The sequence below is a fragment of the Cebidichthys violaceus genome, unplaced genomic scaffold (genome assembly GCF_023349555.1).
Source record: "Cebidichthys violaceus isolate CVI_PGR_0920_01 unplaced genomic scaffold, fCebVio1.0.p SCAF_227, whole genome shotgun sequence".
Lineage (NCBI taxonomy): Eukaryota > Metazoa > Chordata > Actinopteri > Perciformes > Stichaeidae > Cebidichthys > Cebidichthys violaceus.
The window spans coordinates 31,824-46,080 of NW_027176403.1; the positions used below are offsets into that span (position 1 = coordinate 31,824).

At 47.9% G+C, this 14,257-nt stretch overlaps 1 protein-coding gene across 1 annotated transcript; it reads left to right on the forward strand.

Moving 5' to 3' along the window:
- Positions 1 to 4,826: 4,826 nt before the first annotated feature.
- Positions 4,827 to 6,389, forward strand: mafaa (MAF bZIP transcription factor Aa). Its single transcript, XM_068718210.1, has one exon. The coding sequence runs from the start codon at positions 4,827 to 4,829 to the stop codon at positions 5,778 to 5,780; it is 954 nt and encodes a 317-aa protein (XP_068574311.1). The 3' UTR covers positions 5,781 to 6,389.
- The last annotated feature ends 7,868 nt before the right edge of the window (positions 6,390 to 14,257 follow it).

Here is a 14,257-nt window from a genome sequence, read left to right on the forward strand (position 1 = left end):
AAAAGCGCACGAGACGGAGAGAAGACGGAGGGAGAGAAATCATCTGTCCACGTGGACTCGGAGAGACGAAAGAGAAAGGTCAACTGTGATTCTCATCGTGTGAGTCTGTGTGAGTGTGTGTCTGTGTTAGAGACTTGATATGAACGGGTGTGTGTGTGTGTGTGTGTGTGCGTGTGTGTGTGTGTGTGTGTGCGTGTGTGTGTGTGTGCGTGTGTGTGCGTGTGTGTGCGTGTGTGTGTGTGTGTGTGTGTGTGTGTGTGTGTGTGTGTGTGGTGTACACATGTTAAAAGTTTTTCTTCTCTTTCTACGAGGCTTCCAATTTTTGAGCTTTGCTTCCTTTTGAAGTATAATTCCATTTTAGTACAACTTTCGGCGCATTTTATTTTCGGCACGTTGGCCGCCGTTCCCATTGGTTCTGACAACGTTGTCCTCCGATGGGATAACCTAACAACACATGCAAACATCCCATCAATTCAAAAGCCGTGTGCATCGAAGTCCCTCTTCAAGTGTTCTGTGGAGAGACTGAGCGCCTGGTTCTGTTCCCCCCCCCAACAACCTCGTCTGAGGAATTTCGTGGCACCGGCCTCAACGTCTGTGGTAGAAAACCTTTAAGAGCACAAGAAACACAAGCCGGATTGTGCCTCAAAAGAAAATGTGCTCGCACTGTTTTTTTTTGACAGTGAAGTTGGTCTCGGGTAACGGACCTTCCTGCTCACAGCCCGTCTGACTCCGCTTTCAGGACGCCGACGCACCTTGTGATTGATGGCAACGATGAGTTGAACAAGGTGAACCGTCAACCCGCCGGCCCGTCCGTCGGGAGATGAAGTCATAACAAGTGTGGATTCACTGGCGCTTCCATTCGTTCTCTTCATCTCCGGCACACTGTGAGGAGTTCCGTCACCTAATTCCACGGCCGGGTTAACCCACGTCGGCCCGGAACGGCACCAACCCGCCATGATTTCTCCCCAAAACCTCCCCCGATTATCACTCCTTCCAGCCTGCTATTGTCCAATGAATGGATCTGAAGACATGGTCAAATGTTTTAGAATGGAGACACTGACCCCTCTTGAACCCTTTTTTTTGTCTTCTCCCGGTCTCAGCGACCCGTCGCCTACGAGCTGCTCGCCGTGTTGCAACTTTTTCCCGACAGTCAGAACTAAACGGTCTGCGTTCGATGGTGGAAACATGACCCCGTTTGCTTCGCCCAGCCTTTGTAAGGCCTCAGACTACAGACTTTGCGGATGTCACCGTGTTCCCCGACCTTTGGTGAGTACAGCGGCGTCACCAAAAACAAGACGGCGGTCGAACCACGTTGCGTATTAGATTCTAATTTCCCTCCTTTTCCGCTCATTCCGTGTTGTCACATTTCCTGCTTCCTTTGAGACCCGAAACCCCCCCCCCCCCTTTCATCGCCCGGATGAACAAACGCTCTTTCTATGCGAGCGAGGCCTCCTACACGCGGTGGAGCTCCTGCTTTCTAAAGTAAGCCTCCCTGTTAACTTCGCTGTCCGCGCACATGCACACGCGTGCGTGTCACATCCCTGCACAATTAAAGCTGATTCCTCTACAGCGGCATTAGTGACTTAACGGCAGCGACAGAAAAAAAAAAACAACCTCCGGGCCTCAGATAACCCCGAGCCACCTCCTGCAGCCGGTCTCTTTGGTTCTGGAGGCTGGCTACCTATTTGCTCAAAGCCCGCCGTCGATCCTCCACCTTGCTGATGTCCGTTTTGCTTAAATCGGAAGAACTGCACTTGCAGCGAAGTACCGATATGCAAAGGCACAATGAAAACCCTGACTTCAAAAAATGGATGTCTCAAGCCCTCGGCCGCAGACGCTCCCCTTCCCCTGACAAAGAATGGACCACAGCAGATCTTCTTAAATGTGCCGTTTCAATGCAGAATGCTTAGCTTGGCGTTTAGCGGCCAGGTCCTGCTTATTTGATAAAAAAAGAAAACCCTCTCCTAATGACTTAGCGCACCTAAACTTAAAATACCTTGATATGATTTCCATCCCTTCATCTCATACTCTTCTTTTCATCTTCGCCAGCAGATTTGAGGGTGTGTGTGTGTGTGTGTGTGTGTGTGTGTGTGGGGGGGCGTATTTCATGGCCATTTCGGACTGCAAGTTAAGCTCAGCAGCTGCGCAAGGTGTTCCTGTTCACATGTGACCAAGTTTAAACTTACTGCCACCTGTTTTTTTTGTGTGTTTTTTTACCCCCGCAGATAGGCCCTTAATACCGCAGATATATCACTCACATATCAGGGTAGATGGGGCTCCGGGGGGGGGGGCTAAACGGGTCAGGTGCAGCGGTGTCCGGGTTTAAGTCATGCTCCCCTGATACCATCAACATCCTGCTCGAATCTGCACCTCCCACAAAGGGCCCCCCCCGTCCTCTCTCTCCCTCTCCAAGATAAAAGACGTATATGTGTCCAGAATGGAGACGCACGCGGCGGGGCTTAATTATCCGTCGATCCGCGGAGATGAGACGGGATGCAATTTGTGGTTAATTGCGAATGAAAACCCCGCGGACCACCGCCAGGACTATCCAATCATACTTAACCCGCGCGCAGCCCACAGCGCGGCCTCCTCGCAGCCTCGCGGAAATGCGGATTGATTTTTTTTGGCAGAGGGGGCGCGCGGCCTTACATCGACCGGTATTGATAGATCTGGTAGTTTGTGGTGTCAGAGGCATTTCTTCCTGAGACATAAATGAGGAAAGTAGATACAATAAGCTGTTTTTAATAAAGCCAGTAAGGCAGGATGTGTTTTACATTTGAGCTTGATGCTTCGTAAGTGCATATGGGCCTTAATATAACGTCCTCTTTAACATGATATAATGATGATGTAGCCATTCATATTTACTGTATCCTGTGTTTCCCTATGAGTCATGGTCCCTTTTATGTGTCATTGGGCCAATTAACTTGATCATGATTTAATTTAGCCTCAGTGGTTCCTCTTTCAGGGGTCTCACGTGTGCATTTGTTTTAATTGCTTGGTCTCATAATCCAGAAATGTATAATGCTAAAACAACAACAACCTGGATTCACTGAAATTGTTTCCTTACATAAATTAAATATTGCATAAGAGTATACTACGTATTGCCTCCTGCTTTATGTAGTGTGGACCACAGTAACGGATGTGGATATAGTGGATGATTAAACCATTTACAACACATTTTAAAAAAGATCAAAAGGGTTTCATGTTGCGGGTCCAAGAGTCTAAAATATATTCACTTTTTTTTCAATTGCTTGATTGACACATACCATGAATTAACGACCTGCGGGTCCCGTGCTTCCTCGTGAAACCCAAACACGTGCTGACAGCCTTGTTACATAACTGGACGCGCCGTTATGAAACGGTGAAAAACTGTTTCTCTGTTCCGAGTAAACATTTTCTTTTTCTTTTTTCTCTCTGAGAAACTACCGGGAGCTCTCGTCTTACTCCGCGCTTCCGTCGTGCAGTAGCGTCTGCTCGGTCGCTAGAGGGGGGGATCTGCTGCACCTGTTCTCTCCCACACGCGCGCTCCAGCTCACTTCGGCTGACGCTCGGCTCCGCTCGGCCGGCCCGCTTTGCACAGAGTGCAGGCTTTCCCACCCCGGGTTGGGCTTTCCTGTAGAGAGAGAATGCAAATGCGCCCGCAGTGGTCTCCTCCCATTGGCCCGTCACACCTCTGTGTGGGAGGGTCGCGGGCCACGCTGTCTTTATAAGAGCAGATTGCCTCGCAGCGTCTCAGTGACACTGCTGGTTTGCACCGTGGAGCGCCTGTAGAAACTATTTGAGGGCCCGTTAGTGAGGAAAACCAACTGGAATTTATCACCTCTTGCAGAATATTACACGCAGTCAACACGAAAGGTCAACGGCGCGACCCCGTGAGGAGGGACGGGACCGTGGGGACCGAAGCTGTCAGTAATCCGCTGCTTGAATCAAATATCTGGACTGACCACAACAACAGGGGACCAGACTCTCCTGCCCCTCAAAGTAGGAGCGCTACCTGCAACTCCTGAACAATCTCAGATGCATATTAACTTTGAAAACGTATGCACGTGTCATTCCATTTATTTGGCGGAGGGGGGGATTCCTGGGACTTTTTTGGCACTGCTTTTACGCACGTCTGAGCTGCGCCCGTGGCTGTCACACACACACACACACACACACACACACACACACACACACACACACACACACACACACACACACACAGAGGCACGCTGTCTGATCTGATCGTGTGAGAAAACTTTCGAACCGGGCCATGCTGCAGTGACTTCAGCCCGCTTGCGCCCGGGACTTAAAGCGATCAAGTTGTAGACCGCAGGAGGCGAAGAAGGATGCTCGGAACATATTTCTAACGCAGCGAGCGGAGGAGACGAAGTCGCTTCTGTTACTTAATCGAGCACAGCCGAGGACAGTTAATCACGGGGAGGCAAGTGGGCTGCAGAGGTGAAGCGAGGACAAGACAGGTTGGTGTCTCCAAATTCACCCGGCTCGAGTTTCGGCCGCCCCGGGGGCACCTGGTATTTAAGCGTGCATTTGACCTGGGATAAGTTGTCAACAAGAGCAGAGGCAAACTGGCAGGTGTACAAGTTCATTTACATGCGTACGTATATTCACGCCACTATATATAGAAGTTGTCTTGGGGACGAGCAGCCTTAATAAGTTTCTCCTCCCACCCGCCCGGCCCTCTGCAGCAGCTCTGTACACCGGGCGTGTGCGCGTGTCTATATATACACACCGCACAGGCTGGTATTCCTCCTCGCGATCTGTGTAGGAGAGGGCTGCCCGCCGTCGGTTTGGCTGTGAGGGCAGGAGTCGTCGCATGGACTGACATGGCTACCGACCTCGCCATGAGCGCAGAGCTGCCGAACAGCCCCCTGGCCATCGAGTACGTCAACGACTTTGACCTTATGAAGTTCGAGGTGAAGAAGGAGCCGCCGGAGTCCGACCGCTACTGCCACCGCCTCCCGTCGGGCTCCCTGTCCTCCACCCCGATCAGCACGCCCTGCTCCTCCGTGCCTTCCTCGCCGAGCTTCTGCGCACCGAGCCCCGGCGCGCAGCCCAACCAGAGCCTCACCAGCGGGGTCAACAGCAGCGGCAGCAGCAGCAACAACAGCAGCGGCGGCGGCGGCGGCGGCAACAACAATCACGGCAACGCGGGCAAGCCCCAGCTGGAGGACCTGTACTGGATCCCCAGCTACCAGCACCACATCAACCCCGAGGCGCTCAACCTGACCCCGGAGGACGCGGTGGAGGCCCTCATCGGCAACGCGCACCACCACCACCACCACCACCAGGCCTACGACGGCTTCCGCGGGCAGCAGTACGTCGGGGAGGACCTGTCCACGGCCTCGACGGCACACCATCACCAGGGCCACCACCACCACCATCACCACCACCACGGCCACCACGCCCGCCTGGAGGACCGCTTCTCGGACGACCAGCTGGTCAGCATGACGGTGCGGGAGCTGAACCGGCAGCTGCGGGGCTTCAGCAAGGAGGAGGTGATCCGCCTGAAGCAGAAGAGGCGCACCCTAAAGAACCGGGGCTACGCGCAGTCCTGCCGCTTCAAGCGCGTGCAGCAGAGGCACATGCTGGAGACCGAGAAGTGCACGCTGCAGAGCCAGGTGGAGCAGCTGAAGCAGGACGTGGTGCGCCTCGCCAAGGAGCGGGATCTTTACAAGGAGAAGTATGAGAAGCTGGCCAGCCGGACCTACTCTGCCGGTGGACCCGCGAACACGAGAGATCCGTCCGGGAAACAGGCCAACAACGAGTTCTTCATGTGAGAGAGACTGGCGATTTGTAGCATATAGACTCTGAATTTACAGCCCCACATAAACATCCTCGTTACGTTAATTTATATTTCTCCGCGTCTGTATTTTGTTTACAGTTATTCCCTTGAAAGAGACTTAAAACACACACACACACACACACACACACACACACACACACACACACACACACACACACACACAAACAAACAAACACGCAATAGATGCGCGCAAAAGTAATCCTTGCGCGCATTTTGAGTCTTAAAGATGTTTCGGATAAACTTCTGTCAGCTCACCGCAACCTGTCAGGTGGGCACATGGGATCACTTAGTCTGTAGACGTTTCTCCGGTGCAGCAGAACTTAGTCAGAAGTCTTATTGAACCAATCTGACATTTAATGACTGTCTTAATTCACAGAGAGCGATGATGATGTTGTCTTAAAAGTGGGGGAAAGAGTGTTTAAAGACTGAAATGGAAGCAGAAAAAGCAATACGCCGCCTCTCTCTCTCTCTCTCTCTCTCTCTCTCTCTCTCTCTCTCTCTCTCTCTCTCTCTCTCTCTCTCTCTCTCTCTCTCTCTCTTTTTTTGGCTCCAGAAAGCTCAACAGACTGTTTGTGTGAGAGCGCGAGGCGGTACTGCGATGCAGAGACGAGACATTTCAATAATAATTGCAAGTCTATAGTGAGTCCCCCCCCCTCCCCTCACATCCCTATTTGCAACCCTGCATGCAGGACATGTATGGTAAACCCTCCAGCCATCTCCCAGAATCCTTCCACATTGTATGGAAAGCATGGCCCACGGTTCTCTCCTCCTCCTCCTCCTCCCCCCGCTCTGCCATCAGTAAGGCCTGGGTATGCAAGAACCACAAACTGCCCCCCCCCCCCCCCACAACCCCCCCCCCCCCCCCCTCCCCCCTCTCTGAGAGGTGCAAGGACTGCGGACAAACATGCAAAACAAACAATCTGCTATTTGCGAGAAGAAGAAGAAGAAAAAAAATGGATGCGTCTTTAACTGCTATTTTCAATCAATTTTTCTATTGTTTTAAAAAGAAAAGAAAAACGACAAAAAGAGATTACCTGAGCCAGATTTTAGACTGTATTTATTTCCACCTGTACATAACGTGTAGAGAAAAAAACAACAGTTAACTGTGTTATTTTACCTTTTTTTCTCTCTCTCTCTCTCTTTTTAAAGAAAACTTGCTTTCAAGTTGCTCGGATTATTCGACATGTCTTAATACAAATGTTTGTATGTTACAGCATGCAACTCGTCTATGGTACCCTCCTCCTACTGAACATGTGTAATGTCAAAGGCGAGCCTATACTGCACTAAAGAAGAGATCAAACTGGACAAACGTTTCGTTTTCTACTGATAGGACCTTTTGATCTGTTACTCTCTAAAAAAAAACCCACAAAAAACACCTGGATGTAAATTTGACGAGGCGCGAGCTTCATTTATTAGACGGACAAGGACTGCATTCGCTGCTAAAACTCTATGCACCAACCCGATGATTATTAAAAAGACTTAGTTTGTTTTCTTGTTTTTTTACTTTGAATATTTATAGACGAGGATTTTTGTTTTGTTTTTTTTGTTTTGTTTTAGGGCCTGCGGGTTTTCTAATCTGCAGCCCGCTGTCTTAATTAATACGGTCTCGTGTCTGATAGGAGGACGCTTGATTGCTTGAATAGAGGAGACTTTTGCCTCGCGGTAGAACTCCTTTATTCTGTCAACAAGAAATCCCCGGTTCGTGTGTTTTCTGCTGCCTAGATATATGTGCAATATTGTGCAGAAGTGTCCGATGCTCAGACTGTATAGGCTACCTGTTGGATGGCGGGAACATGTAGGAAATGAGAGGCTGGCGTTGTTGCATTTAGATCGCAATGCCACAGGGGGAGGAAAAAAAACAAACAGCAAATTGAGATTGATATTGTGTTTTGGTGTGAGCCATGAGAACGAAGAAATATCTAAACGAATCCTGCAACTCATCTGATTATTGTAAAAAATAATAAGGCAGAAACAGTTTCCCCTCAGTAACGTTCTCTGTTCTAATTTATTTGTGATTTTATTTCAAATTTTATTATTATTATTTTTTTTTTTACAAAAGCAATTCCAGCCTAAAAATCCTAATTTGATTTTGAAGAAGACTGCGAGACATAAAACAAAGGAGATGAAAAGGAAAGCAAACTTCTGCACAGTGCTGTTAATGTATATCTGTACATATAATTTCTATATTTATTCAATGAACGTGTCCTAACGTGTCAACAAGTGATAAACCTACAAAGTGGAACGTTGTTGAGAATCTTGTTTTCATAATGTTTAATAAAAAGTTCTGTCCCAAATCTGTCAGACTGCCGCCGCCGTCATTGTCACAGGAAAAAGGAAGGTTTTATTTTGAAACGAACAAACGAAAAGGCTTCCTGCCTCTGAATTATTGAAGCTCTGGGTTTATGGTTTATGTAAGAATGTCACATTTTGTTTCTTATTTTAGGTCAGCGGAGTTTTGTTGCAGCTTTATGAATGTGGTTTAAAAAAAAAACCTAAATATAGCCTTTTTATTGATAGTAATAATTAGTATTATAAATAATTATCTTCATACTCGTGAAAGGAAAAAAATCCAAAATATGTTTGTCGCAGTTACTCCTGCTTTAATAGACATTCGTACGGTTTAGAAAAATAAATATTAAGGGTTAAATTATGATTTATTAATTTATTACTAATAATAAAGAGGCCATTAATTCGTTTAATTAATGACAGTAAGCTGCATCATGAGCTGTAGGGACAAGTGACGAACGTGTCAAAACATCCTAATGTAACGAAGATGTGAGTGACTCTTTATTATGAATATTATCTGTGTTGTTGTTATTATTTTTGTTACTCATATTTATATTAGGAGTATGGGCTAATAAAGGCGGCACAAATAAAAACTTATTCTATCGTCATTCCTCCGATAATAATTTGCGCTTTTCCGTTTTCCAAAAAAAAAAATTCTTTTTTTCCTCGTGCGAATTTGTATTCTGTAATATCTCTCGGCTGTGATTTGTCTGTGTAAGAGCTTCAGCCGCCCTGCTCTCCTGCGCCGCTGCCCCGGCTCTGGCCGCCTGTCAACGGGCCTCTGCGCGTCCCATCAGCCGGTGATGGATGGACGGAGCCGGCCTGCTCTCTGCCTCCTCCTGCCACCGCCGAACAACAAGGTAGATGAGCTACTCTCTCTCTCTCTCTCTCTCTCTCTCTCTCTCTCTCTCTCTCTCTCTCTCTCTCTCTCTCTCTCTCTCTCTCTCTCTCTTTCTTTCTCTCTCTCTCTCTCTCTCTCTCATATGTTTTGGGAGTGCGTCCGCAGGGCAGCTTTGCACGATACCCTCGATGTCCACTTTGCGTGCACGCGCCCTTAACTGCATTAAGCGGTCTGTCCGTCCTCCTCTCCGGGGTTGAGACAGATGCCAGCCCGCGTTGGCGCTGATGTGACACCGCCGTCAGGCCCTCTGGTCGGTGGCGGCTCACTTCAAACACATTTGATAACTCACCGAGAATGTGTGTGTGTGTGTGTGTGTGTGTGTGTGTGTGTGTGTGTATGTGTGTATGTGCAAGGCGCGCGCGTGTATGTGTGTTGCAGGGTCACGCACGCGAAGACCAGTAGACTGTCAATAAAAGAGAGTCGATACGTGCATTTGAGCCCGTTTATGTGTTTGTAGCAAGTGTATTTTTTATTTTTTTGAACTTTAAAATACTTTATTTTAACAACAGGGGTGTCACAAAAATGTGTTGCACAAAAACCAAGAAGTAAAAAAAAAGGACCAATCTTTCTTGCAGGCTGTCAGATCAGATCAATATGTGCCTGTTTTGGCACATTTGATAGTTTAATGTGTTTAAATGAATAATTAAGTGTGTGCATGTGTGAGGGAACAAGCCAGAGATTTTACCTTTTAAAGAAAGAAAAAAGTCATAATTTAAATGTTCACATTTGTGTCCTTGCAAACACGTAATATCAAACATCTGTGTCCCATGAAACACTTTGACAGCACAGACATTAACCCTTTGTCCACACATTGTGTCACTTACATTCAGCCCTTCGACACGCACACACGCACACACACACACACACACACACACACACACACACACACACACACACACACACACACACACACACACACACTCTGTATGTTACCTGCACATACTTGTGTACAAACACTCGTCTATGCGCATCACTTAGAGCACCGTGCCATAGCAGGACGTTCAATTTCCTCCTCCTACCATTAAAGCTGGACTACATTTCTGTTCACCAAACTTCAAAAACTAATTCAATTTCAGAGTGATGACATTTTTTTTGGGGGGAGGGGATGGGAGAAACACACAGCTCTCACCTCAAATTTAAATTTTCTCTTAATATTGCTCTCCATCTCCTCCTCTCTCTCTCTCTCTCTCTCTCTCTCCTCTCCCTCATTTCAGCCTCTCCATCACTCTCCTCCTCTTCCTGTTTTTGCTGACTCAGAGGAAACGTTGAGCAGTGTGACAGCCATCACCTCACAGAGTCAGAGAGAGAGAGAGAGAGAGAGAGTGTGTGTGTGTGTGTGTGTGTGTGTGTGTGTGTGTGCGTGCTTATAATACACACAGATTGAAATGCAGGGGAATGAAGGAGCAGGCGTGTGCCGTCTTTGTGTGTCAATGTGTTTTAATGTGTGTGTGAGACAGAGAGAGAGAGAGAGAGAGAGAGAGAGAGAGCGATCACCATGACCACACTGTGGGCTTTTCTATCCATAAATCAGGGCAGAGTCCATCTGATAAACAAAACAAGTGAAGCAGCGAGAAGGATGGAGACAGAGAGAGAGAGAGAGAGAGAGAGAGAGAGAGAGAGAGGATAACGTACAGAGAGAGGTGCAGTGTGTCTCTGGCGTCTGGAGCTGCCGAGATTCAACACAGTCAGCGTCTCTTCGGCTCAGCTTACCTACAGTACACACACACACACACACACACACACACACACACACACACACACACACACACACTCATAAACGGAGTGTCCAGACAAACACTGTGGAAGCAGCTCCTAGCTGATAGATTCACATCCTTTTAATAAGCCTGATAGCGACCTCAGCCTCCACCTTCTCTACCTGTTGTTGTTGTTTTTGTTGTCCAGCCTGGATTATTACCCTCAAAACCATAAATGGAATATCAAAGTCAGGTCCCGTAATGTTACCCACATCTAGACGGCCACTGAAAAGATCAGAAAAGGTATCGGTCAGTGGGGAGGGTTTGTTGTGTAGCGTTGTCCAGAGATTAAGAGCACTGAGAGCTGTTGTAGTAGTAGTAGTAGTAGTAGTAGTAGTAGTAGTAGTAGTAGTAGTAGTAGTAGTAAACTTCTAGTAGTAATCCCTCCCTACAGTTCAGTCACGTCTCCTCCTCTGTCTCTCTCCACCAGCGCTAAACGGTAATCTAGCAAATGGGGCATTTTCCCTGTGGCAGGGCTGGTGGCTCATTGGTCGATGTTCTACACCGACACTAAATGGGTAAAATGAATAAATGTGGAGGCCGATGCTGCCAAATGTGTAAACATGACAGACGTGTTTGCTGCAGGCGATGCGGCGGCTTTGATATCTACTGTGGCCGACATTGTGCAGCAACAGGTGGGAGGAGGAGGAGGAGGAAGAGGAGGAGGAGGAGGAGGTGTGTGACAGGGAAGCCAAGGAGAGACCGGGTGAGCATGATGCTGGGCCGATGCTCTCCGACCGATCCGGTCCAAGAACTCCAGTCCAGCCCTGGTCTCCAGTCCACTCCTTCTGCTCCTTCTGAGAACTGGTAGTACGGTTCTGTGAGTTCTGCAGGACCGGCCAGATGTAAATCTAGGCAATGCCACGGCTGAAACGGGCCCAGTTTAATGGGGGTTAGGGACCCTGCATACTGTTGTTTGTGTGGTGTAAATGCAGCCTGAAACGGTCTCACTTCGCAGCAGAAGGTGAAAGTGATGCTTTGATTTCGAGGAATTGGCGGCTGCATAAATGACGTCCTCCCTGATGCCATGCGGGTCTTTTCATTTAGCAGAAACCCACACGGCTCCACACACAGGCGCTGTGCATGGCGCTCCAGTTAGGCCCGCTCCCCGGGGAGGTGTCCGGCTTCAGAAAGTTGTCACCCTGCGCAAAATGTAATCGACATTTTTGATAAATCACCTGTGTGCTGTTAACGCTCACGGGGTATTAATAATTATTACTCCTGATCTGGTGATTGAGTTAGTGACCCAGGGCCAGGAGCCCTCACAGAGCGGGGGGGGGGGGGCGGCACCACCACCACACCACCGCCGGTCCCTGCCCCGACGCGTCCCGGAAAGCAATTTGGCACCGGCAGCGGCGTACTGCTGCTGCGACCCCTGAACGCATGCCGCTGCCTCCACCGGCTCCATACTGTCACACACACACACACACACACACACACACACACACACACACACACACACACACACACACACACACACATTCTCTGACACGCTGCATGCTGAGTAGACAAATTCAAACATGCTATCACAGGGGAAAATATGCCCAAACAGCAAATCTAACCTTGTCCCGTGCTTCGAAAATACAATAAACAAACCTAACCGGCAAACAAACAAATAAATGAGACTGGTGGGATGATGTGCTGATCTCTAAACAAGGAGGAGGAGGAGGCGGGGGGGGGGTAGTGTGTGACACACACACACACACACACACACTAAAAGGACTACATTTTACCTGAAAGACGGTAAAAAGAAATGTGCCATAAAGGGGACATTACCTCCAGATATTCTCTTTTAAAGCCGTTAAGCAGAATAACGGTTATTAACGGTAATTTGCATTATCACAAATAACAAGTGGTGTTATAATTCTGTATTTATTGTGCTGAAGATTGTTTTTGTGTGTGTTTTTTTTTATATCTTCTTTATGCTCAGTGGCGGTTTTAGCTTCTTCTTTGTTGCCAGGGATTCACTTTGAGAGAATTTCCTCCATGTTATTTTATTCCCTGTTGACAGTGGGCTTCAAGGCGATTTACTGAGTCAACCTTTTAACGAGGGGTCGAGTTCCTGCTGAATCCCTCAAACCGCCACTATCACTTCCATTCATGTTTCACTTCCCCATCTGTGTGTGTGTGTGTGTGTGTGTGTGTGTGTGTGTGTGTGTGTGTGTGTGTGTGTGTGTGTGTGAGAGAGAGTGATTCAGCATTTTCTCTGAATCAACCAGTCATTATTTCTCAAACGTCTTCATATTCCTTCATAACAAATATTTGTTGATTTGTGGCTGTGGTTTGCAGATGGATAGCACACGCATGCATGTATATACACACACACACACACACACACACACACACACACACACACACACACACACACACACACACACACACAGATGTGACGGTGCACATATGTTGTTGACCAGAGGAGTGTGTGCAGTAATGCAGTGGAGAGGACTCTCCTCAGTGGCAGTGGAGGGTCAATCAGCAATCAATTATTCCCCTCAGCCTGGCCTGTAGCCATACCACAGACTCACGTCCTGCACCAAACACACACACACACACACACACACACGATCACAATCATAGACACTGTACACTCACTCAAGTCTCCAGTATTTATCCCCAAAAACCCTCATATATTTGTACCTTACACGAAAGAAACCTGCGACATATTGTTATGATATCTGTCTCATCTGACCAGGAATGTTTAGGATCTTCTTTTGTAATAAGTACTAATTGCTTTCCTGACATGCATTCGATTTTCCAACCCAGACTTTTGTCTGACGCTGACGTTTCTAAATGGTCTCGCTAGCTTCACTTGCTCCGCCCACGTAACCTGACGGTGGCGTTGGTTTGTTGTAGAGAACTATCTGAGAAGCCTTCATTAAAAAAAAAAAGGGAAGGAATGAATAGTCTGCAGGTGATTGGATGAACCGCCTGTCAATTAAACGGTCTTAAACCCTAATGTGCAGAATTTTCCAATATGGACATAATTCCTAGGATATAGGGTTTTGGTTAGTTGGTCATTATAGCTTAAACTGAAGAAGCACTTTTATACTTTCTGCAGAAAATGCTTCATCAGTGTTCACGTGTCTCATGCCATAAAGAACTATTCTATGTTTCAGTTTATTCCACCACACTTTAAAACACTCTGTGGACTCTCAGACCAGTCAGTGCTGCGTGTCTCAGTCTGTGCTTTACTCTCACTGTGAATACATAAACGTCACACGTTTTTTTAAACGCGGTCTTGTCACATGTGACCCAGGATCAGATTCTGTCTCTGAGTGACTCCTCTTCGGTCCTGAGGGTGGATCTCTGTTTTGCTCGGGACGTGGGAGTGCGAGCGCCACGCCGCCCGCTGTCATGCACCCTGTCACCCTCTGCGCCCAGCAAAAAAAAAATAAATAAAAAAATGCCGCGTGGGCACTCCTGGTGGCTACGACGGTGCGGCCGCAGAGCCGAAGTGACTGAGGTGTCACTGAGCCTGACACACACACCCGGGACCGGGACCCAGAGGCA